The 24,759-nt window shown below is 40.0% G+C and overlaps 1 protein-coding gene across 1 annotated transcript in view; it reads left to right on the top strand.

The window, feature by feature from the left end:
- CA5B (carbonic anhydrase 5B) overlaps positions 1-24,298 on the top strand; it is a 31,152-nt gene extending 6,854 nt beyond the window's left edge. Inside the window, exons 2-8 of the mRNA XM_040266570.1 lie at positions 5,674-5,868; positions 13,371-13,568; positions 16,210-16,328; positions 17,377-17,472; positions 18,006-18,068; positions 19,092-19,247; positions 22,003-24,298. Coding sequence (XP_040122504.1) covers positions 5,727-5,868; positions 13,371-13,568; positions 16,210-16,328; positions 17,377-17,472; positions 18,006-18,068; positions 19,092-19,247; positions 22,003-22,182 — 954 coding nt within the window. The 5' untranslated portion in view covers positions 5,674-5,726 and the 3' untranslated portion in view covers positions 22,183-24,298. The remainder of the gene's footprint in view (positions 1-5,673; positions 5,869-13,370; positions 13,569-16,209; positions 16,329-17,376; positions 17,473-18,005; positions 18,069-19,091; positions 19,248-22,002) is intronic.
- The last annotated feature ends 461 nt before the right edge of the window (positions 24,299-24,759 follow it).

The raw sequence follows: 24,759 nt of genomic DNA, 5'->3' as shown, positions 1-24,759 counted from the left end.
TAGTTTAATTGTCCACAACGTTGCTATTTATCATATTTGGTTGATGTCCTCGTGAATGACAGAATAAGAGTGATGGATTGAATGGCTTTCCTGGCTCCCCTCTTTGCCCAGTCCCATCCATCCTGTGCCGAGCTGACAGAGTCATCAGAAACCATCAGTGCTTCATCCTGTACACAGGGAATAACATCTGAAAGTCACCTTGTCTCTCGGAAATTAATATTCCCTTAATTAATCTCAAATCTCTATCCAGCTCTACCTTCCACTGTGTTCCCTGAGTATCTGCTTAGCCAACACCTTGAAAAATACTCATAGAAGACTTGGGATGATGGGAAGTTCTGATACACTTGGCTCTGTTACCAAAAAAAGGATTTGGGTTTTGTTTTTGTCTAAAAACACAAAAGGTAATCTTCAGAGTCAGTGTTCTCCTTCAGTGAGATCAGCAGCATTCTTAGGGGACAGAGGTTCAGCTCTCCAGACTACTACATGCACCCCACCCCTGAGTGGGCCCTGGGGAGACTACCCTGAGTGAGGGTGATGTTAGATCGTCTGGAGCTCTTGTTTCCCGCTAGCCCTAGACAGCCAGTCTCGAAGTGGACAGGAGACACTTCCTCTGGGCCACGTGTCATTAGCCTCAGTGCTGTTCACAGATAGCACAACTGTAGCATGCAGGGCAGTCCCCCAATGGCCATGGCCCCAGCAGTCAGCCCCAGCCTATGATGTCAGCTCACCCTGGCCTCGTGCTTTCCTGATTACTCTCTGTGGAGCTAGACCAAGGATCAGTTACCCAGACTTCTCCAGGTGCCATGCCAACAGGCCTCAGATTCCCCACCCAGCTCCACAGGCAGGGCCAAGTGTGTGCCCATTTTTCTGTACAATTCCCTCAGTCATCAGGCATGTCTGTGGCCTTGTCTTATCACGACCTTCCCTTTGAAGGACAAACCAGTATCTTACACTTGGCACTGTCTTCCTTGGCATTACTATCCAGATTGTAAGCAAGAAAGGAGTCCTTTTTCACATGTTTGCCCACCTCTTCTGACACTGAGATTGATTACTGAACAAACCCAAAGCTCTTCCCATTTCAACTCAACCCCAGTCATCCTCTCTGGCCTTGGCTCTTAAGCAGTCCGTCCATCGCCTAAATGTCCTTATCATTCCTCCCCAGCCATCTCTCTGCCTTTGCCTCACCTGTTAAAACTGTCCCCTCTGACCCATGGTTCCAGATGATACCTGTTCCTGAAAGTTAAAGCCTCTACCCTCTATGTTCTCATTGAATTAAGTCAGGGCTGTCATCAGATCTGACTTTGATTAAGAAGTATTTAATTATGCTAAGTGAAATAAGCCAGACTCAGGGAAAAAAATATTCTATGAGTCCACTGTGGAATAGGCAAATACATAGAGACAGAAAAAATAGAGGTTCCTAGGGGCTATGATGTGGGAAGGAATGGGGAGTTATTGTTTAATGGGTACAGAGCTTGTTTTTGAGGATGATGAAAAAGTTTTGGTGGTGATGGTTACACAACATTATGAATGTATTTAATGCCACTGAACTGTAGACTTTAAAAAGGTGAAAACAATAAATATGTATATTTTACTACAATGAAAAGTAACTTAAAAAGAAAAGTTATTTGTTTAAATAGTTTTTCTTTGTAGATGGCAAGCTTGTGAGAATAAGGAGAAAACATAACTTTATTATCTTAACCTAGCACAGTGCTTTGCCTGAGATAATCACTCATTATTGCTTCAATACAGGAATGGAAGTCAATGGCAAGAAGCACAGAATTAAGGCAAGGTTTCCCCATATCTCTTAGCAATTTTGAAATTTTACAAATTGATTTTATCAGAGAGAATCCTATTTAGTTGGAATTACTTCATGATACTGTCTTAAAAAGAAAATAATGACATTAAAAATCATCTAAAGCTGCTTTCTAGTTTCTTAATTTTTGTACTTTCTAGTTTCTAAATTTTGTAATTTTTCTTAAATTTTGTACTTATATCATGGGTAGCATTTTAGCAAATTCAATTTGAGTAATAATAATTTTCATTTATGTAATACTTAACAGGATTTTCTGGGCTTTTCTCAGACCTTACACTATTTGAAGTCACAGAAACTCTTACTTCTTGTGCAGCGTTACTGAATGACTGTTTTTCCTGCTCCTCTGGTTCTGGATTCTTTCTTGCATAAATTGAAGGACGTACATTAAATCTTAATCTTTTTTGTTTTGTTTTCTTTTAGGCTGTGCCATGCGGCATGCAAGATCTTAGTTACCTGATCAGGGACTGAACCCATGCCCCCTGCATTGGGAGCCTTAACCACTGGACTGCCAGGGAACTCCCTTCAGTCTTAATCTTAAACATTCCGTTCATATACTCCTTTGACCCTGCTGACCCGTGATTATAGATTATGCTGTTTCATGCTGCTGCTGCTACTGCTGCTAAGTCGCTTCAGTCGTGTCCAACTCTGTGCGACCCCATAGATGAGAGCTCACCAGGCTCCGCCATCCCTGGGATTCTCCAGGCAAGAACACTGGAGTGGGTTGCCATTTCCTTCTCCAATGCAGGAAAGTGAAAAGTGAAAGTGAAGTCGCTCAGTCGTGTCTGACTCTTTGTGGACTCCATGGACTGCAGCCCACCAGGCTCCTCCATCCATGGGATTTTCCAGGCAAGAGTACTGGAGTGGGGTGCCATTGCCTTCTCCAGCTGTTTCATGCTAGACATAGTCTTATAAATTAGAAGCATAAAGTTCTAAACCTGAGTGCTAATCCAAGATTAGAGTGGAGATATCAAGAGAGAAATGAAGTGTTTACTTTAAGGGATAGGTAGGCACTGAGAAAGTATCTGCTTACTGTGCTTTTGTGCTATTTTTAAGTTTGAAAAATTGATAGTTTTCATATTCTGGCAATAAACTATTGCCAAGGGCTATTTCATACAGATAATTTTCATGGAGAACAAACTGAATTTGGAGGATATTTTCCCTGGCTTCCCTGATAGCTCAGTTGGTAAAGAATCCACCTGCAATGTAGGAGACCTGGGTTCGATCCCTGGGTTGGGAAGATCCCCTGGAGAAGGGAAAGGCTACCCACTCCAGTATTCTGGCCTGGAGAATTCCATGGATAGTCTATGGGGTCACAAGAGTTGGACACGACTGAGTGACTTTCACTTTCACTTTCATGTGGAAAATAAAATCATGGATAAGTTTCTAAGATTTCTTGGATTTGTTTCAAATGATTCAGAGAGGGGAAGTGGTAGGTTGGGCACAAATAAAACTTGCTTAGCCACCAAGAGATAATTGTTGAAATGCAGTAGCAAGTTCATAGGTAGTTTTATTACAGTATTTTCACTATTTCTATAAGTTTGAAGTTTTCCAAAATAAAAAAATTTTAAAAAGTAGAAATAGATTCTGAACTGATGTGGCAAATCGTCCACTCTTTAACCTTGCTCAGTTAATTCAGTTAATGATATTTCAAATATTAAGATTTTTGAAAACAAGGTACTCATTTGACTCAAGGCACTATCAAGATAATATCTTGAAATTTCATTATCAGTCTCTATTTGAAATCGTGTCAGACTTTGCATATCTTAAATAAGGTATATTTTTACATACCCACACCCTTAAAATGTATATATGCAAACATACACATAAAACTATGAACAAAAGTGATTTTAACTTGGTTTGAGAATATCAGAATATCAAATACCCTTTGGCAACGCAGACACACTTTAGGTGTAACTGGCCTAAAGACCCTAGGTAGGGAGTTCGGCTTGCAGGAGAGGAGCCTCCCTGGGAGTCACGAGCTCCCTATCGGTCCCCTTTAATGTGGTGACCATGCACCTCCACTCCCTTAGTTCAGTGTGGTCACTGGCAAAGTGATGTGTACAATAGAGGGCATGGCCCCGGGCTGAAAGGCTGGCTTGTCACCATGCTGTGCTTCATGCTACAATACGGGTGTGGGCACATGGTTTGTGGGGAGCCAGTTATAGAGATCTGTCTGGAGCCCTCACTTGTGCTTTGCAGGGCAGTGACAGGAATTACTCTGTTCTCTGTGTCCTGCGCTCACTGGACACACCTTAGGTGTGATTTTTCTCTCCTTTCCCTTGGGTGTAGCCTTGTCTCCTCCAGCTCGGAGCTAGCAGTGACAAGGGCAGCAGTACAGGCAGAAGGGCTAGTTCATGGCTAATTAATTGCAGTGAAGTATATGAACAGAGGGAGGATGAAATGAGAATGTGTCCCTCCTTGCTCAGCATCGCTTGTGGTCATGTGCTTTTTCTGTATCTAACACTCTTCTTGGGGAAACATGGTATGAATGAATAAAGTGCAGGTCAGTAAGTGACGTGTCTTCTTGTCCCCTCAGTTTCCCTTTTGGTGCCCTTGCACCCCAGTCAAGGCCAAATTGCTGAGAGGTCTCCTTTGGCAGGAGAAAGCAGACTCGGGAGGTACCAATACCTGCTGAGAACTGGTTTGGTATGAGTTTTCCTTCCCATATGATGTGCATTATTTAATTGAGGCAAAATTCACACAACATAAGATTAGCTATTTTATCTTCAATATTTTGGCCACAGTGCATGGCCTGTGGGATCCCAGTTCCTGACCAGGGATTGAATCCAGGTCCCCTGCAGTGGAGTGAGGAGTCTTAATCAGTGGATCACCAGGGAATTCCCCAAATTAGCCATTTTAAAATGTACAATTCAGAGGCATTTAGTATAGTCCCAATGTTATGTAACAACTACCTCTATCTAGTTCCAAAACAATTATATCACCCAAAAGAAAACCCTATACCGATTCATCAGTTACTCCCCATTTCCCCCTCTGCTCAACCTGTTTTCTGTCTCTGTAGATTTCTCTATTCTGAGTATTTCATACGAATGAAATCATACCATATGTGACCTTTTGTGTCTGGCTTCTTTCACTTAGCACACTGTTTTCGAGGTTCAGCACATTATAGCATGTACAAGAACTTCATTCTTTTTTATGATCTACTTCATCTTTACTACCTCCCAGCACCCAACAGAGTGTTTAAGAGCAAAAAAATGTTGAAACGAAAATGTTTACTGGCAGAATTCCCAAGCTGTGAGGTTAGGTTAGGTTCACATATTCAGGAAGGTTTCTCTTTTAGATCAGGCAGAACTTTGGGAGTCCTTCAGGTCTTACATGTAGGGATATGAGACCTACCTCTTTAAAGGACACACTAGCATTTAAAAGTGTTTCAAAAACTACCCATGAGTATTTTGGGGGGATATATCTTGTTTTTGTTTTTTTTTTTAAGCAGTCCAGATGCAGATTGATTTCTTTTTTTTTTAATTCAGGCTGCCTGGAGGAAACGTTAATCTTTGGTTTCTCCTAAATATCAGTACCATGCTGGACTATTAATCTGGATTTCAAGGAATAAAATTTTGTTTTTAATTTAAGAAGCTGTATTGTTAACACTCTTTCATTTTGTGGATTAAGAGAGTCCTTTCTCTGAACCGCTAATATTTAGTAACCATAAGGTAAAGGCAAGGCGCCTGAGTCAGTCATCTGGACCTGCCAATGAGGTGAACAATGTGTTTGAAGAATAAGAGTGGATAAATGACTGACTCTCATTTGGCCTCCCCTCCTATGTACTAATAATCTGAATGTTTTCTACATGATCGGGACCTCTATTATTTATGGCTTTGCCTCTTCTGTCCTGCCTCTAGGTTATTAGGTTTCTGCAAGCTACTGGAGAGCTGATCAAGATTTTAAGCTAAAGATGGCGATGATGAGTTACCTGAGGGTCATTCTTCAAGCCTCTCCATGCAAGACACTGTGGAGAAGGTTCCAGATTCCAAGGTCCATGCCTGCAAGGCCTTGCAGCCTCTACACCTGCACTTACAAATCCCGGAACCGAGTCTGTGAGTACACGGCTGCCTGGACAGAGCGGAAGCCTGGTTGTTTCCTAAGAGTCACGTGTGTTGAGTGTGTGCAGCTCTGATGTCAGTGGCATTCCAGACTGGGATTAGATGCCTTGAGGAGAATACCCCATTATTTCTGTTTGTTAAAATATGGAAAGTTTTTCCCCTAACTTTATTGAGCTACAGCTGACCTAAGTCTGAGGTACACATCATGATGATGTACTCTGGAACGTTCCATCTCTCATTAGAAATTGCAGAAGAGTTACTTGTCGCTGACCAACTGGCCCATGTGTGCTTCGCTGTGACCCCGCAGATCAGGGGAGGTGGCAGATGGTCTTCCCTGACTCCACGGCACTGCTGCCATGGGGGTGGCTCATTCCGAGCTGTTGGGGCTGGACTGTGCGCTGCAGATGTTGCATGGCATCTCTAACTGTCTCAAGACCCCCCTAAAGGTCCCCCGGAGGAGTGACACTGGCACAGACCCCCTGGGACGACAGGAGAGGACAATGCGTGTGATGGTGGAGACACGAGTTAATGCACTGGTTAAGTGTATCTGCCAAATAGTTATTTTCTATATTTTCCACCATTCACAGTGAATTCACACAGTTTTCCAATGTTGGTTTGCTGCCAGATTGTAGGTTTCTCAACTTTTCTTCCTTGGGTTTACTCTCTCTGACCTTATTTGCACATTAAAAAGGAATTTATGAGCAATGCCAATCTAGCTAAATCCACTGCCTTGAAACTGCTTCATATATATTTTTTTATTCTAAGTTTATTTTGTTTCTTCCATCATTGACTATGTTCTCATTAGACTGAACTGGCCTGAGTCATAATAAATTTCTGGTTGCTGGGTGTGGCTTCCTACCAGCAAGCCCACATCCTCCCCAGAATGGCTTCTTCTCAACACTGGCACTTTGTGGTCTAAGGCTAAAAATGGAAAAAAATTAGTCATATTTATCTAGTTACTAACAGAAAGGTTTTTTTTTTTTAACAGAAACTTGAAAGTTAAGGGTCTAATATTCAATATGCTCATGTCTTTAGAATACTTTGCTCCTAGGGAATTCCCTGGTAATCAAGCAGTTAGGACTCCACACTTTCACTGACAAGGGCTGTGGTTTGATCCCTAGCTGGGGAAGCAAGATACCACAAGCCGAGTGGTGGGGCCAAAAAAAAAAAAAAACCCCATAAAACAGTTTGCTCCTTTTGGTAACGACAAAAACAAAAAGTGGTAATGATGTAGGGATGAGGGGCTACCCTTGATTAATTTCCCGTATCACATGTTCTTGTTTGTAGCTTACTAAGACAGACTGATGACAGTCATAATTTGGTTTTGCTTTAGACGTTTATACTGTCCCTTCTTGTTTCACCCAGGATAATATTTGGTCTTTGCTGCCCTGAGCCACTGAGCATGTCCTGGTCCCTTATCTGCTTAGCTGTAAGGACAATACTCATTATTCCTAGAAACTCAGTACCTCAACATAAGGCCCAGTGACCAAGAATGATCCAAAATCGTTGAGGGTTAGAAAAGATAATGTTCAAAGTCCTTAGCGAGCGCCTCCCACAGAGTGAGAATTGAGTGCTGGCAGCTACCTTTAGTACCACAGTTGTTATGTCATCACCACCATCATCATGTCATATGCTCAGCAGCCCCCTCAGATGTCTGACCATTTTTAGGATCTGGGGAGCACAGCGAGGACTGACTGAGGAGGAGGGTGATGGCAGATTGAGGAGTAGCATTTCACTGGGGCCTGTGCCCCGTGCTCTACCTTCATTCCCCATCAGCCCCAGGGAATCACTGGTGTCAACTCAAACTGCTATTTGCTGTGCTCTCAAGTTACAGATAGTAAATGTTGACAGTCCTAACTCTGCAGACTGGTAATATGATAAAATAAAGACAAAAGCCTGCACCAATTACCCAAAATGAAAAGAAAATCAATTACATTTCATGTATCATCTAGTGAAATTTAGCCTAATTTTTTTGTCTGATAAAAGACATTTAGGTATGAGATCTTAGACCATTGGGAAATAGGTTTAATAATACTAATTTTTAATTTAATGAAATATAAAAAGTACCATCTAGAATGAAAATGGTACAGATTTGTTACTCTTCTATTGATTCTTAACATTTGTGATCTCCCTAGTTTTAGACAGAAGAGGAACATTTATTTTTAAAACAAATTGGAATAGAATAGCAATGTATAAAATGTAGCTATTAGCCACATGTATATATTTACATGTAAATAATGTATTCAGATTGTATGGCCACCTGTGGAAATTTCCATTAGCAGAGAAACTTCTATTTGACAGGACTGGTCTATTTTATAACTGAACTATGTTAGAAAACTGTTCTATTATTTCTCTAATTAATTTTGAAGAACACTAATAAAGCCTGGAGAAAAGCTTGTTTTGCAGTGTCTTCACAAAGAATTCCATTATTCCCCTGATAATATGGGCTGGGATACCCAGACTGTATTGTTTTCCATTAACTTTCAAATCATCTTGAGAAACAATGGATGCATTAAGAACCTTTTGGATTTAATTAACAGCCTCAGGGGTATCTGCAGCTACAGTGCACTAGCAAATAGCCCTAAACTGACCACCAGGAAACAGGGGCCTTAGTCTGTTGTGGGTAACTGCATGTGATGCTGTGGTTACCTGGGCTCAGTGTCAAAGTGCCTCTTACAGCCCTGATGCTCTAACAAGGCAGTCTGTGATTCTGTGACCATCCTCAACAAAGTCACATGGAGGGTCCCTGTGTATACCCTCACTGCAGTAGACCTAGGCCTGCTAGGATGGTGTTCAATTTGATGAGGAAATAGCATATCTCAAGAAAAAGGACAGTACAGGGCAAGATCCAGGAGAAAAGGTTAATGACGGTATAGAGCAGTAATGTCCAAAAGATATATAATGCAAGCCACATGTACTCTTCTGATTTAATAGTCACACTAAGTGAGGGATAAAGAAACAGGTCAAATGCTGAGGTGGCACAGTGGTAAAGAATCTGCCTGCCAATGTAGGAGCCACAAGAGATGCAAGTTTGGTCCCAGGAAAGAACCTTCTGGGGTAGTAAATGGCAACCCACTCTAGTATTCTTGCGTGGAAAATTCCATGGACAGAGGTGTATGGTGGGCCTTGAGTCCATGGTGTCGCAAAGAGACACAACTGAGCATGCACACATGTGCATAATATACTCAATATATCCAAAATATTATCACTGTAACATGTAATCAATATAAAAATTATTAGTGAGGTAGTTTACATGAGTAAGTCTTCAAAGCCCAGTGGGGTATCCTATACCCTACATTTTCAGCACATCTCACTGACTGACCAATGGGAGTAACCTGGCAAGGTTCTGGAATAGCGTGGCAAGACCGGAGTTTGGGAAGGATGAGAAATAAAATTAGATGGGCATGGTGGGTTCCTAATATGAAAACCTTGGTGCCTGGACACAGAAGTTTGAACTTCACATAGTCTTTAACATGGGAACAACATAATAAAGCTGGTAATTTAGGAAAATTGATGGATGGCAAAACATAGTAGAGGGTAGTAATGTTGCAGGAAAGGGGACCCCTTCCAGGGCCCGAAACTGGGCTCTTGTCTAACACGTGGAAAAGAATTGTCCGAGGAGACATGTGCTGACAAAGCAAGAGATTTTATTGGGAAAGGGCACCTGGGTGGAGAGCAATAAGGGTAATGGAACCCAGGAGAACTGCTCTGCCGCATGGCTCGCAATCTCAGGTTTTATAGTGATAGGATTAGTTTCCTGGTGGTCTTTGGCCAATCATTCTAATTCAGAGTCTTTCCTGGTGGCGCACGCATCGCTCAGCCAAGATGGATGCTAGCGAGAGGGATTCTGGAAAGTGGACGGACACCCGGTGTCTCCTTTCAACCTTTCCCGAATTCTTCCGTTTGGTGGTGGCTTATTAGTTCCATATTCCTTATCAGGATCTCCTGTCATAAAACAACTTATGCAAATGGTTACTATGGTGCCTGGCCAGTTTCAATCAGTGTGCTTCCCCTAACAGTAACAGAGGAGGAAAAGTGAGCAAAAGGACTTTCTTCGAGGAAAAGTATATGGTGTAGGGGCCTAAACTAGGCTGGTGGTCATGGGCTGGGCAAAGGAGATAAACCTCAAAGATCCTTAAGGAAAAAACAATGTGCTCAGCAGAGTAAAAGGAAATAAAGGTAAGACAGGAATGAACCTGAAAGGTTGTTGCTGAGCCTTGAAAGACGCCAGGATTCTTGGCCTCCAGAGGAGACAAATTTAATCCAGGGCCAGTGACGAGGCTTGACTGCTCAGAGCTTTTGTGTAATAAAGTTTTATTAACATATAAAAGAGATAGAGAAAGCTTCTGACGGAGACATCAGAAAGGGGCAGAAAGAGTGCCCCGCTGCTAGTCTTTAGCAGGAAGTTATATACTTACTAGCAGGCTGCTAATAGAGAAAGGAAATGTCTCAAAACCGAGTGGCATCAGGCACATCACCCACAACATCCATTTTGAGATAGCACTGGCACAAGGTGAGTCATCCCAGGCCTTAAAACGACTGACATGAAGGCAGGTTTCCAAGTAAATACAAGAGAACATTTGCATGAGTAAAACATACTGGTTTGTCAAGTGGGTTCTGAGTCTTAAGCAGAATAGACCTGAAGAAAGAGGGAGTCTAAGATAAATACATAGTTCATTAACATAGCTTAAGAAAAACATTTCCATAAGAAAAACACATTGTTTGCTTAGCTCAAGGTTTGAGAAAAGTTAAAAAAGTTAAAAAAAGTTCTGATGGAACCAGGTGTTGTCATGGCAACACAGAATTTTAAAGGAAACCACCTTTTAATTTTGTATAGAGAAGGGAAAAACATCTGACTCTTGTAGTTTGTTTCTTCCTGCTGCTTAAGAGAGAGAAAAAATGTCTGACACTTGCAGCCTATTTCCTCCGTTTTGGGGCCCCTAGCCTTCCTGCCTCTTACCCTCTCAAACCCTTCCCAGAATGGTTTTTATTTTGTACATTCAGTCCAGAAGCACTGATTAAAAGCCAGCTAGGGGGGAACTAGAGGGGCAGCAGATAAGTATGCATACATGCATATAATTATCATTATACCTGTGTAATAAACGTTTTGAAGGAAAAGAGCAGAATGCAATGATTAATAAGGGGATTGTTTAAGAGGATAATCAGAGGTATGGAAATGACACTTGCTGAAGAGGTGAGAAGCCAAAAATAGAAGCCAAACCTGAACTGAATGAGGGGAAGTTGATTTCTGAGGAGGAATAAAGGGGCTAAGGCAGGCATGATGCTGAAAGACGGACACCTCAGAGGCAGGAGCCGAAGGTGGTACAAGCACAAAGTAAAGCAAAGCCAGGACCAGTCAGGTACATAAGGACTAAAGGTGAGCACATCTTCACTATGGGATCTAGAGGGATTGTGTTGCTGTTAGCACATTAGTGAACTGTTCCTAATGACTGTGGTGTCACCCCGTAAACCTTGGTTGACGGAATCACTAGCTCTGTTTATTTCATTTTCCCCACAGAAGAAGCTGAAAACACAGGCTCCATTAGTGCATATAATCACCTTCCTACTTGGAGGGAAAGTCTGAGCAATTGCCGAGAAATCATTTTAACTTTTACTTTGTTAGAATGCAGGAAGAGAGAAGAGAACAAAAATGTGAATTTATCTTTAGTAAAACTACCCCTGGGCAAAAGCTGGCTTCACTAAGAGGACGGTGACCAAAGGGTCCCTGATAGTTGTGGGGGGATGGTCTGGGTTCCTAAAGGAGGAGGTGAGTGGGAGAAAGCCTGGAAGCTAAACTTGTGAACTGAAGGGCGTGAGTTGATAGGAGTGTTATGACCATAAAAGAGCCACTGAAGGAACAGGCCTGGTTTCCTCAGGCTGCTGTTTCTGTGGGTGAGGGAGAAGATTCTAGGCATTTCCTGAACAAAGTGGGGGCCAATTAAAGGTGAAACAGGGCATCGTCTTAGGCATCTGCTCATCATTCCTGTCTTCCCTAGTCTCCATGGGAGACAGAGCCTCACCAGCTGGTTTTGAAGGGTGTGAATGCTCAAAGCCTCAGCCTCCCTCTGGGCATCTCAGGGGAAATGTTGTCAGGCCTCTGCTGGCGGTCAGCTTTAAGACTGACTCAGGCCTGTTCTGGGGGTTTCTGGAAGCTTTAAAATACCAAAGTAAACACTAATCAAATGTAGCTTTTAACCCAACAATAGCATTTGGATAATCCATGCTCAGATTAAAGGGCATTTATCAAATTAGGAGCTACAGTGGGGAGGAAGACATGGCTCCTGCCTGCAAGGAATCTGCATTCCAATCCAATAATAATATGATTATATGGTGCCAGTTCCCTCCATTTTTCACGTTAGATTTCTGAAACAGAAAGTTCTCCTGCTCTCAAGTAAGTTCTTGTTCTTCAGAAGTTACTTTATACCGAGGGAGAAAACCCAGAACGTTGGGTTCAGACCTCTCTAGAGAAGAGATGGTCTGCAGTGCGTGAACAGCTGAGCAGAAAAAGGGGAATACCTGAGTTTGCCTGTTGCTTTTGGCTCTAGACCAAGCTTTCTCAACTAGGCATTACTGATGTTTGGGGGCATATAATTCTTGTGAAAGCTCGTCCTGCTACTGTGGAGGATGTTTAGCTGCATCTCTGGCCTCTACCCACTAGATGTCAGTAGCACCCTCCTCCAGTTGGACAACTGAAAAGTGTCTCCAGACATTGCCAGATGTCCCCTGGGGTCCCCATAGCTCCCTCCTGTGAGAACCACTGGTCTAGAAACTGCCTTGGCACGCTCTTTGTCTATTCTGTGGGCCACTTGTAGGATCCCGCTTGGGGCAGCAGGCTCAGGAAGAGAATCATCTCCCGTGTAAGAGGAAACCGGAGGCAAGCTTGTTTTTTCTGACAAGTGGAGTACCACTGACCCTGCCATGCACAGAGGGGTCTGACTGGGCAGCAGCTGCCTTGTCACTTTCTCAAGTCCTCAGGCTCGTTCTCAGCGGTGGGATGAGGTACAGAGGGGCATTGGTCATGATTTATCCCAATTCATATTTTGTCTGGTTTTCCTGTTGGTCTTGGTTCTGCCCATCCATGCTGCTTCTAAAGGGCAGAGATCTGGACAACCTGAATTATACACATGGAGTCTGTCTATCACATGTGCATAGCTCTTTTTATTATAAGAAATTTGTTGAGATTTATCAGAGACTTCCCACAAAGACCTGGCACTTTAGTCTGGTAGAAAAATCAGCACCAGTGATGCCGTGTGAGTCAGAGTGTGCGTGTACCCGAGCTTACAGTATCATAGCTACACATGTGACAGACAGAACTCCAGGGACCTTAGCAATGCTAACATCTGGCCAGGCTTTGCAGGATGTCTGCCTAATCCTCACAGCTGGCTCCCATAAGAGGTGAACTCAGAGGACACGCCTACGTGGGCCCATATGATCCCCGCAGTGAGGATCCCAGCTAGTGGGCCTCTCAATGACAGCCCCGATGTGCTTTCTCCTAGTGCACCCCCTCTGGGAGAAAGTGGACCTGGCCCCGGCGGGTGAGCGCCAGTCGCCCATCAACATCCGGTGGAGGGACAGTGTCTATGATCCTGGCTTACAACCGCTCACCATCTCTTATGACCCGACCACCTGCCTCCACGTCTGGAATAACGGGTACTCTTTCCTCGTGGAATTTGAAGACTCTGCAGATAAATCAGGTGAGAGCCAGACCCGTGGTCTCATCTGGAGTTAAAGGGACAGCTTCATGTCAGCACAGGCCACATCACACAGCCCCGGGAAGTCTCTTGGTAGCAGTGGTATGGGACTCATTGGACTTACTTTCATAATGTATGGAAGAAGCCCCTTCTCTTTTTTATGAACGTTTTCGTCTAGTATCGGTAGTATTTTTCATTAGTGAACAAATATCTCTATAGAGAGAATTTGTTAAGTGATAAAAAGATAGGCTTTGAAATTAAACCCTTGCTAGAAATTTCTTTTGCATATGTGTATTGCATATGTACAAATTTTCTCTGCTTGCTGACTTTATAAGACATTTTTATTTAGATTGTAATATTATTTAAATAGATCTAACTGATGAGACTACAATACCATTGAAATGGGGCATAAAGCATATTCATGTGTGCATGAGGTTACAGTCTAAACTAGTTAAGAGACCAATGGTATGTAAGAAAAATGGAAACTCATGTTTTGTTAATTTTGTTTAACAATATTACCTAGTGCAAATGAAGCACAATTTAAAAGAGATTTTAAAATTCAAATATTATATTGCTTTTAAATCTACTTTTTTTCAGCCTACCCAGATATAAACTAATCTAATGACTTCAAAGTTTACCTGAAACTTTTAGTGTCTTTGGAAAACCATGTGATTAATACTATGCAGGATTCTTTTTTCAAACTGAATTTGATAGTATCAAATAATCTTAATTTGTCTGAAATAATTGTTACTTGAAATAATGTATCTTAAGCAATGATTGATCCATGGCTCAGCAGGTAAAGAATCTGCCTGCAATGCAGGAGACACAGGTTTGATCCCTAGGTCAGGAAGATCCCCTTGAGGAGGAAATGGCAACCCACTCCAGTCTTCCTGGCTGGAGGATCCCATGGAGAGAGGACCCTGCCAGGCTACAGTCTGTGGGGTCGCAAAGAGTCAGACATGACTGAGCAACTAAGCACATGATCCATCTTAAGGAATGGTTCTCAGCCACTGGCAATTTTGCTGCCCCTTCCTCCCCAGGGACTAGGGACGCAGCAACATCTATAGGCATTTTGGTTGTCACATTGGGAGGAGTGTGCTATCAGCATCTCGTGGGTCGAGGCCACAATCACCAGCATTTATGAAGAGTTATCCAGCTTCAAATATCAATAGATGCACTCACTAGATTGCATTTGTTTCTTTCTATTACCAATACTGATACAGTAATTAAATTTGATTTTTATTAGGCCTAAATCATTCTTTACTGCAAAAGAAAATCAATAGAGCTAAGATTGAGAAGCTCTGATTTTCTCTCATGAAGGTGAAATGCATCCATGAAAGTGTTAATGAATAAAGTTAAAAGTATATCTTAGAACTTCCCTGGTGGTCTGGTCATTAAGAATCTGCCTGCTAGTGCAGGGTACATGGGTTTAATCCTCGGTCTGAGAAGATTCCACATGTGGCCGGGCAGGATTTCAATTTCACCCAACAGATTAGACTGAACATTTGCCAAATTCATGCTCACAATATGGAGCTGGCATAGAAAAATAAGAATTTTTTAGAAGACAATTTTATGTCTATTTCACTACACTTTAGTATCATACTCTTACTAATTTAGTGAATCATGTGGTATTATTCTCTGTACTTCCCCTAGCCATCAAAGAAAAGTAGTCATTAGTGTCTTTGCTCACCCTTACAAAACTCCTTTTTTTAAAACTCTTTCTTTTTTCAAAAAAGGAAATTATGTAAAACATTTATGAAAGCCAGTAAGATAAACAGTAGACCATTACATGACATAGCCAGTGTATTTGGACCTCTGGATGACTGTACTCAGTCATTTGCATACATAAAATTCAACTAATGAGGCAATAAACTCTAAAATAATTAATATGGATGAGATGGAAGGTTTGGTTTTCCTGTTGTTGTATGGTTTAACCATGAACAGACATTGCCAGGGTCTGCTCAGATGCCAGAAATGAGGAACTAACAGCTTCAGCAGATTCAAGCAAAAAAAAAAAAATTGCACAACCCAAAGCCTGAGGAAGGATGACTTTTCAAACTCATATCTGAACATTTCCCCTATAATGTACTGATTTCAGTAGTTCCAGAAAGTAAAGTATGTGGATGACTCACATTGTTCACTCTGTCCAAAGGGAGATAGGTGATAGTTTTTGATTTGCAAATTTCCTTTTCCATTTCAATGTAAGGAAAAGAAACACTGTTATCTTCAAATATTGAAAAGCAAAGTGCTGGCGCATAAAAAAGAAAGTTTCTTTTGTACCCATATTTCAGTTTTATAAGACTATGTTAGATAAATATGCTGAGAGAAATCTGTATTTTATTGTGCATAAAAAACACTGGGCATAGTAAATATAGACCATAAAACTAAGGCAAGAATTAGCCTTTAATAATTGTGTGCAGCTTGGAGTATAGTTAAATCCTGGTGTCATTCCGAGTGCAGGTCTTGCCCTTATGCATATATTAACTGCATGGAAATCAAGTTTGTAAACACTGGTATATAATACAGTGTGCTCCATTTAAGACAGTTCATGAGAAGGTCAACCCACAGAGTCTACTTTTCCCCTGCATTTCTCCATGACATCAAAAACATCAAATCCCCTGAATTGTTGGATGTGCCATTTCAGTGATCGAGGGAGGACCCCTGGAACACAACTACCGATTAAAGCAGTTCCATTTTCATTGGGGGGCCATTGATGCCTGGGGCTCTGAGCATACCGTGGACAGCAAATGTTACCCGGCAGAGGTAAGTTGAGAAGTTTGGAAACAGTGACAACAGTGGAGAAGAAGGAATAGTTCTGAGTTTCCAGTTCTAAGAAATTATCAAGAAGAATCAGGTAATTCCTATAAATGCTAACTCTCTCAGGGTCATATTTGATGATTCCCAGTTTAAACATGTAAAAATAATAACTGCCCTCATTTCAAATAATATGACAGAAATCAACCTTAAGGTCTTGAAAAAGAATTCGTCTAGAATTCTAAGCTAGGCTCATACAATAGCCTAAATTAATAACACAGGCACAGTGCAGGGTCACCAGGTCAAATTAACCCAAGTGAGAGATGCTGGGAGCCTAAATGAAAGTGGTGGCAATAGAAATAGAGAAAAAGAGGACGACTTAACAAGCACTTTTGAAATTAAAGCAAAATGACTTGGAGGCAGGGTCCTCTTCAGGAAAGGAGAGGAAAAAGTTAAACATGACCTTGAGAGTGTCACTTGGGAGGCAGGGTGAGGATTCATGAATGATGGACAAGGAATGATTTGTAGGGAAATAAAAGGGGCCAAAATACATAGAATTTCTTCTTAACAACTTTCCACCTAATTTAGTTTTAAATGGTACCTTAAAAAGAAACACATTTTAAGTGGTTATGCCTCGAACAAATTTGTCCTAAACTCCTAGTCCACATAGGGAGAATCTATTTCTCTCAACATAAACATTTCTCCTTTAGATGCAAATAGATTTTGTATGAGTGTTTCATGCAAATCAGGATGGGAATAGACAAATGTTGCTCCCTCACTGAAATGTTACTCACTTGGAGATAGATATATACACATATATGTATATACAAAATTTTCACCCCAAATAAAGCCTATTCCAAAGTAGTATTAATTACTGCCCCTGTATATATTTCTTCCTGTTCTTTAATTCTGTCTTATTTTGCACCAGATTGTCATATGCTTTTCTCAGTGGCTTTATTTTGGGTGAGGAAGCACAGTAAATATCATATGTGAATAAGGCTGTTTTTGAGCAATCCTACACGATCATGTGTGAAACCATCTTTTAATGGTGTTTCAGCTGCACTTGGTGCATTGGAATGCAGTCAAGTTTGAACACTTTGAGGATGCAGCACTGGAAGAAAATGGTTTGGCTGTGATAGGAGTATTTTTAAAGGTAAAAAAAAAAAAATCCTACTAGCTTTAAATGATATATTGTATCCTAGGATGAAAAGATACAACACTGCAATTTTAAGTTCTAAAAATATTGAGATAAAAATGTTTAAAAGACAAGGTTGTTATGAATATATTTCAAATGGTATAGCAATGCCCAGTCCAATACGGTAGTCACAAGCCACCTGTGGCAACTGAGCACTGGAAATGTGACCACTTAAAAAAAAAAGAAATGTGGCTCATTTGTGGAACAATTTTTAATTTTAATTAAAGAAATGATGCTTAAATGGAGCAGGGCACCTTCGCCTATAGGCACGTTGACCCTGTCAACAAACAGCCTACTCAGTTTTCCGTGTCTAATGGAATTCAGTGATGTTTAAAACATTCTAAATTACCAGTTTAAATGTAGCTTAAGTAGTATGGTTGGTTTGTTTTCATATAATCACCAAGTGGTTAATTTTAATTTACATTTTGTTGCAGGTTCAAAAGTGAGATTTCTATTGTTTTTTTTTTAGTATTTTCTCATTGTTTCTTTAGCTAGGCAAGCATCACAAAGAGCTACAGAAACTGGTGAATATTTTGCCATCAATTAAGCACAAGGTAATTTTTCCCCTCTAAATCACTTGAGATATGCTTTATGTTTCAATCTCTGAGTGGAGACAATAATAGGGCACTTTGAATTGGGAAATGTAACTCACCTCAGTGCAACCGAGGTTCTCTTTGAAAGTCTCCCTTTAAGACACTTCTGTTGAGAGAGCCCCTGGCCCTGGGACACTCTGCAAGGGACAGAAGGGCTCTGCTTTGGTTGCCATGCCACTGAGCACTCAGGGACTCAGGAACAGAACGAGTCCCCTTCTCGGCCCCAATCCCTGCTTCTTCTCAGTCCTTGTGCAAATCCTCAGGGCAGCCTTCTGGAGTCTAGCTACCCTCCCACAGGCAGGGAGCAAAGTTTGATAGAAACTTGGTTTGTCCAGTCTTACAGAACAATTACCACATCCTTCAGGGTGGATATTTCTGTGTGCCCCAAAGACTAATTGTTCAATATTCAGAATCCCAGATGGGGCTACTCTCTGGAAGTCTATTCTCTCTCTGTTCCCTCCCCCTCCCTGCCTCTGTCTCTCTCCCCCACCTCCTCCCCACTCCTTCCCTCTCCATCTCCCTCTTTTTCCTCTTCCTCTCTCTCTCACTCTTCTCCCCCCTTCCCCTGTCCCTATCCCTCCCTCTCCCGTTCTCAATCCAGGATCCTGTCTCCTCCTAATGCACTGCATTTTAGAAAGTTGAATTCTTTTAGTCTCTCTTGAAAATGAAGAGCCTCCATGTTTATGCACCAGCTACTACCTAATGCCTCTCAAAGAGTTCAGGGGAGCCAGGCTGCGCTAACCTCACTAGAACTGAGGGAGAAAATGGCTTTTGCTCTGTTCCCACTGAGGACTCTCAGAAATACATGGTTAATTGTAAGAACAAAGCAAGAGTATCATTTTGTCCTAAGGTGACCAGAGGTACTGGGAGCCCATCTGGACCACTGCAGGTCCTCAGACTCCCCTAGAATCATCACCACATCATATGATTCCTGAGTTGTTTTCATCATGAAATGATGACTCAATGACTCCTTCTCTTGGCTAGGACACACTTGCAGAATTTGGGTCATTCGACCCTTCCTGTCTGATGCCTACTTGCCCAGATTACTGGACCTACTCGGGGTCCCTGACTACACCACCACTCTCTGAGTCTGTCACTTGGATCATTAAGAAGCAGCCTGTAGAGGTTGATCATGATCAGGTATGTTCTTTCCACATTTCTATATAAAGAAATTTTAGTGTGTGCCTTTAAAACAAGGCTGAGCTCAAACATTGGCATCAGTTTTTACTATCTTGTAATACTTATATATTTTTATTAAAATGTGCTAACATCTTGTGTTATTTTGGATATGAATTAGGGAATGCTTCAAATTGGCTAGAGAGAAGAGTTAAAACTTAGGAAACATAAGCTTTTTACTTCCATATTTGACAATTACATGTGTTTTATGTATTATATATTTTATATGTAAATATGAATCTTTATGTAAACAAGACCCTTGGATGTACTCAAAACTCTTCAAAATTTTTTAGGGAATTTTGCTATGGAACCTCAGGATAAAAACAGAAGCCAACAGCATGTGTCCAGAAATTTTAAGTCAATTGTTTTGACCCTGGAGTTTATTTTTCCCTAGAAACTAAATAGGTGTTAATTACTATGTTAACACACAAATCCTATTTAATTCATAACATAAGTGAACTGTAGTAGTATTTGCTTATGCTTGCTTTATGGGATTTTAATTCATCACAAAGCATTTTCACAAGAACAAAAGTTCGAAAACCTTTTTTATGAAGCCAGGATAACTGACACCAACATCCACCAAAGATACGACCAAAAAAAAAAAAAATTTACAGACTGATATCTCTGAAGAATATATTTTTAAAAAAGCTAAAATAGAGACTTCCTTGGTGGTTCAGTGGTTAAGACTCCACACCCCCAATGCAAGGGACTCGGGTTTGATCCCTGGTCAGGGAACTAGGATCCTGCACATAACACAGAGGTTGTGGTTAAAAAACAAACAAACACAAAAACTAAAATAGTATTTCAGAAACAGAATCCAGCAGTGTGCTAAAAGAAATATATATTATACTCTGTTCAAGTAGTATTTATTCTAGTAATGCAAGGATGGTTCAATACTAGGAATATTATTTATCATATCAATGAATCTAAATATAAAAATTATCATTTCCATAGATTCTTAAAATGCACTAGCAAAATTCAACATTCATGTTTTTCTTTTTAATTTTCAATAAAATAGGAATGTATAGAGACTTCTCTAATTTGATAAAATAGATTGATCTCAGTTCTAAAGTAAGTAGGATGCTTAATATGGAAAAGAATATTACTATATTAAATTTTAAATTAAGTTTTATTCTGGAAGTAGTATAATTAGACAAGAAAAGAAAAAATAAATTAGAGAAACAATAAAAGGAACTACTACAAAAATATGATAATTCAGTAATTAGTGGAGTACAAAATATTAATTTCTAGAAATCAGTACCTTTGACATGCAGAAATCACAGTCAGTTAAAAGATATAATGGAAGAAAGAATGCTATTTATAATGGAAAGAAAAAATACAAAATATCTTGGAATCAGCTTAACAAGAAAACTTAAATACTCCTGAAAGACATAATAGACTTGAACTGATAAAAAATTACTTCCATGTGATTGAATAGGAAGATATCATAAAGATACCTGTAATGTCAATTCTCCTTAAGTTGTTATTGTCCATGAATTCCATAAATTTGATGTAATCCCAATAAATATACCAATAGGATTTTAAAAATAGGCTACTTCTGGCCTCACGTGGAAAAAAAAAAGTATAAATAAATAGCCAGGGAAATTGTGAAAGAGAAAATGAAAGATAATTAAATCAACCAAGTTACAAAGCCTCAATAGTTAAATAGTGTTGTGTGCTCAGTCACTCAGTCCTGTCTGATTCTTTGTGACTCCATGGACTATAGCCCACCAAGCTCCTCTGTCCATGGAATTTCCCAGGCAAGAATACTGGAGTGGGTTGCCATTTCCTCCTCCAGGGGATCTTCCCAACCCAGGGATTGAATCGGCATCTCCTGCATCAGCAGGCAGATTCTTTACCACTGAGGAAGCCCAAATAGTGTTGTGCTGGTACACAAATAAAGAGATCAATCATAGGATGAAAAATGTAGATTCAGAAATATGTCAGAAATATGTCTCATATGTAGATATGAGAATTTAGTTTATGATAAAGGTTGCATCTCAGCTCAGTAGGGGGAAAAGATGAGATTATTCAGTAAGATCAATGGGGATAATTGAGCAGACACTTGGGGACAAAAAGTTGGATCAACCATTCAAACCTTAGACAAGAATATATTCCAGACATATTAAGTGTTAAAAATACTGTCATAAAAGTACTAGGATAAGCCTAGGAAAATCTCTTCATACGTCCAAATGGAGGAAGCTTTTCTAACCATATATTGAAACCAGAAGTCACAGAGATAGCACCTAGTAGACAACATAATTTAAAAAAAAAATTTGTGTAGTGAAAACCACTATAAATAAATGACAATACAGAGTTTGCTCATAAGACTGGTCTTGGGGACCTATGCATTTAGTCTATTACTATCCTTCATATTTAAAAATTGATATAACATTGAAAAATAAAATAAATCAGAGGGTCAGTGGCCCATGTGAGAACTTTTCAAATGAAATTTCAACACAGAAAATTCAGTAAGAAAAAATGTTAGCTGTCATCAATAATCCTAGTTGCCTATAATCTTACCACTACATGTTAATCATTGTTTGGATAAATCCTTCTGGTCTTTTATTTATACAGATGCACATAATTCCTTCTGTTCTTTTAGCTATATAAATATATACAAGTTTAAAATGAAAGTAGTAAAAATGAAAGCAATTTATTCATGAAGTAAAGCTATCTTTCTATTGAAAATATTTATGCTTCCTGTTTCCGTTTCTAGCTTGAGCAATTTCGAACCCTGCTCTTCACTTCCGAGGGGGAGAAAGAGAAAAGAATGGTGGACAACTTCCGCCCCCTTCAGCCCCTAATGAACCGCACTGTCCGCTCATCCTTCCGTCATGACTATGTGCTAAACATACAGGCAAAACCCAAGCCTTCCACCAGCCAAGTGACTCCCTAAGATGCCATTATCTAGGTAGTTATCTTGCTTAAATATATACTACTTCTTTAAATATTGTTAACTAGACTCTTCTAAATGCCTGCATTTAACAATTATAAACGAGCCTTTCTTCGTATGGCAGTGTTCCTTAGTCTTTGAGGGAAGCTCTTTAGTAAACAAATTTTTACTTTTATTGCTGCTGATGTTTATCACTGAAGTACCAGTAAGAGATAGCAACCTGTTGGTAACTGTAATATCTTTTTACATGCAACATTTTTGAGCTGTCTTATGTTTATCAATTGGTGATTCTAGAGTTATAAGTAGGGATGAGAATCAAAAGATTTAACAACTGGTAAGGCACAGACACTGACCATCCAGAATGCAGGGTTTTCAGAAACAGCCACAGGACCCAGATTGGCACTTCTTGGTTGAACACTGGCTATGTTTTAGGTATATTTGGTTTTAAAACATAACTGTGTATTCTTTTATAAGGCCTTCTCAGTGGATATATGTGCCTCAACTTTTAGCTGTCATCACTAACACATGATATGATTACTTACTATCAATTAATGATATATAAAAAATATTTTGTAATCCTAAAAACACAAGTGTATACTTATATCTGGAAATTCTTTTGTATTTCTGAAAGCCAGATGTTCTACTTAAAGGCTTGATCATATAGAAAGCATATGCATTCTGAGGAAAATATAACCACAAATATGTTCATCTCAAAAAGAAAAAAGAAAAGCATATGCAGAACATTTTAAAGAAAATGCTTTGAGTGCCTAGAAATGCTTTCATGATCTATTTTACAGAAATATTTTTCAAAAGACTAGTAATACAATAGTCTATGGTTTACAATATTATTTTGCATTGTATGTACACTGATTCATAGAATACAATCATATTTTCCACAATGAAAAAACTATCTTGACTTCCCTTTAAAACTATCTGAACTGTATTTTATTTCATTAGTTGAGGTTCTGTGCAAGGTAGGAGATAACATAAATATCCTAATTTATACAGTGGTTTAGAAGACTTTTGCTATAATAAGAAGGAAAGAAACTCATCAGATAGGTAAAACCTAGATAATTCTACATACTGTGAGGAATCCAATCCAGTGTCACCCTTGCTTGTAAATATGTGGAATGTTTCTAATTGCCTATAAGCCTGTATTCAAACTCAATACTGCATTTACTAGTATATTTGTTTCATTAGTATGCTAGTCATCTGATCTGTAAGATAAGATTGGATGAATATACTTAACACTACTGAACTATACAATGAAAAAGGTTAAGATGGTAAATTTCATTTTAATGTGTATTTTACCACAAGTAAAAGTAACTAATAAATTCAGTAGGGAAAAAAATAGGGTTGGAGTTGTATGTTTAAGTTTAGGGGCATATCTCTGCTCTTAAAAAAGGAAGAGGGTGAAGGCATTGCTTCTACAGTGCATGCTTTCTCTGGAAAATGGAAGCATACATGCTCTAGGAAATGAATAAAATTCTTTACAAGATTAATATGGGGAAAAAGCTATGTTAACTTTATTCTTATCTGTTTTAAACCATGCCTGCGTGCATGCTCAGTCACTTCAGTTGTGTCCAACTCTTTGCGACCCTATGGACTGTAGCCCGCTAGGCTCCTCTGTCCATGGAATTCTCCAGGTAAGAATACTGTAGTGGGTTGCCATGCCCTCCTCCAGGGGGTCTTCCCGACCCAGGGATCGAACCCACGTCTCCTGTGTCTCCTGCATTGCAGGTGGATTCTTTACCCACTGAATCACCTGGGAAGCCATTGCAAACCATAGTTATCTTTAACAGGTACACACATGAGATATGTACAGGCTTCCCTCCTAGCTTTCTTGCAAATTCTTGGTGTAAAATTCTATTGCAGTGAGTCTTCTAAATTGGAGGAAGAACCAATGCACAGAATGCCTGACCTGCCCTTCCATCTTAGAGATATAGAAGATATTCATAGGGTGTGTCCAGGTTGGCCACCCCTGATTAACATACATCTAGTGTTCTGGTGTAGTTTTTAACAGTACCCTCTTTCACTCTCAACCATGTCCTTCTTTGTATTACAATTGCTGCTCATTTTCATTACTTAATATAATAAAACCTTTTCTTTAAAATGTTAATATTTGTTAAATGACTTTTTGTTCCTATTAGTTTCTTTGCGTATGTAAGATGTTTATAAAATTAGTGAGACAACATGCAGATCAAAAAATGACTGGAAAACTCATGAGGGATTTACCAGAGAAGCAGGAATGGAAAGATCCATCCAGTGCTCCAATTTCTATGGAACCAGTGCACAGTCTGCTGACATCACCAGTAGGGCAAGCTGCCAGCCCCATTCTCCTTTCCCAGGGCTACATGGGTTATGGTGAGGTTGGTTATTCTAAAACCAGGCTTCCACCTCAAAAAAGTTTAGGAAGATGCCCTTCTCTTGATTACAGGGGAGTGGAGGGTGGCAGGGTAGGGGGATGGGGCGGGGGGAACACATTCTTTTGGCACAATATTAGCAAAAACACAGTACTGTAATCACTTTAGGTGTTTTTCTATTCACTAGAAGACTCAAATTTTGATAACTATTCTACTT

Source organism: Oryx dammah, unplaced genomic scaffold (assembly GCF_014754425.2).
Source record: "Oryx dammah isolate SB20612 unplaced genomic scaffold, SCBI_Odam_1.1 HiC_scaffold_23, whole genome shotgun sequence".
Lineage (NCBI taxonomy): Eukaryota > Metazoa > Chordata > Mammalia > Artiodactyla > Bovidae > Oryx > Oryx dammah.
The sequence above is the reverse complement of the archived record's forward strand: the minus strand, read 5'-3'. Positions and strand labels throughout refer to the sequence as shown.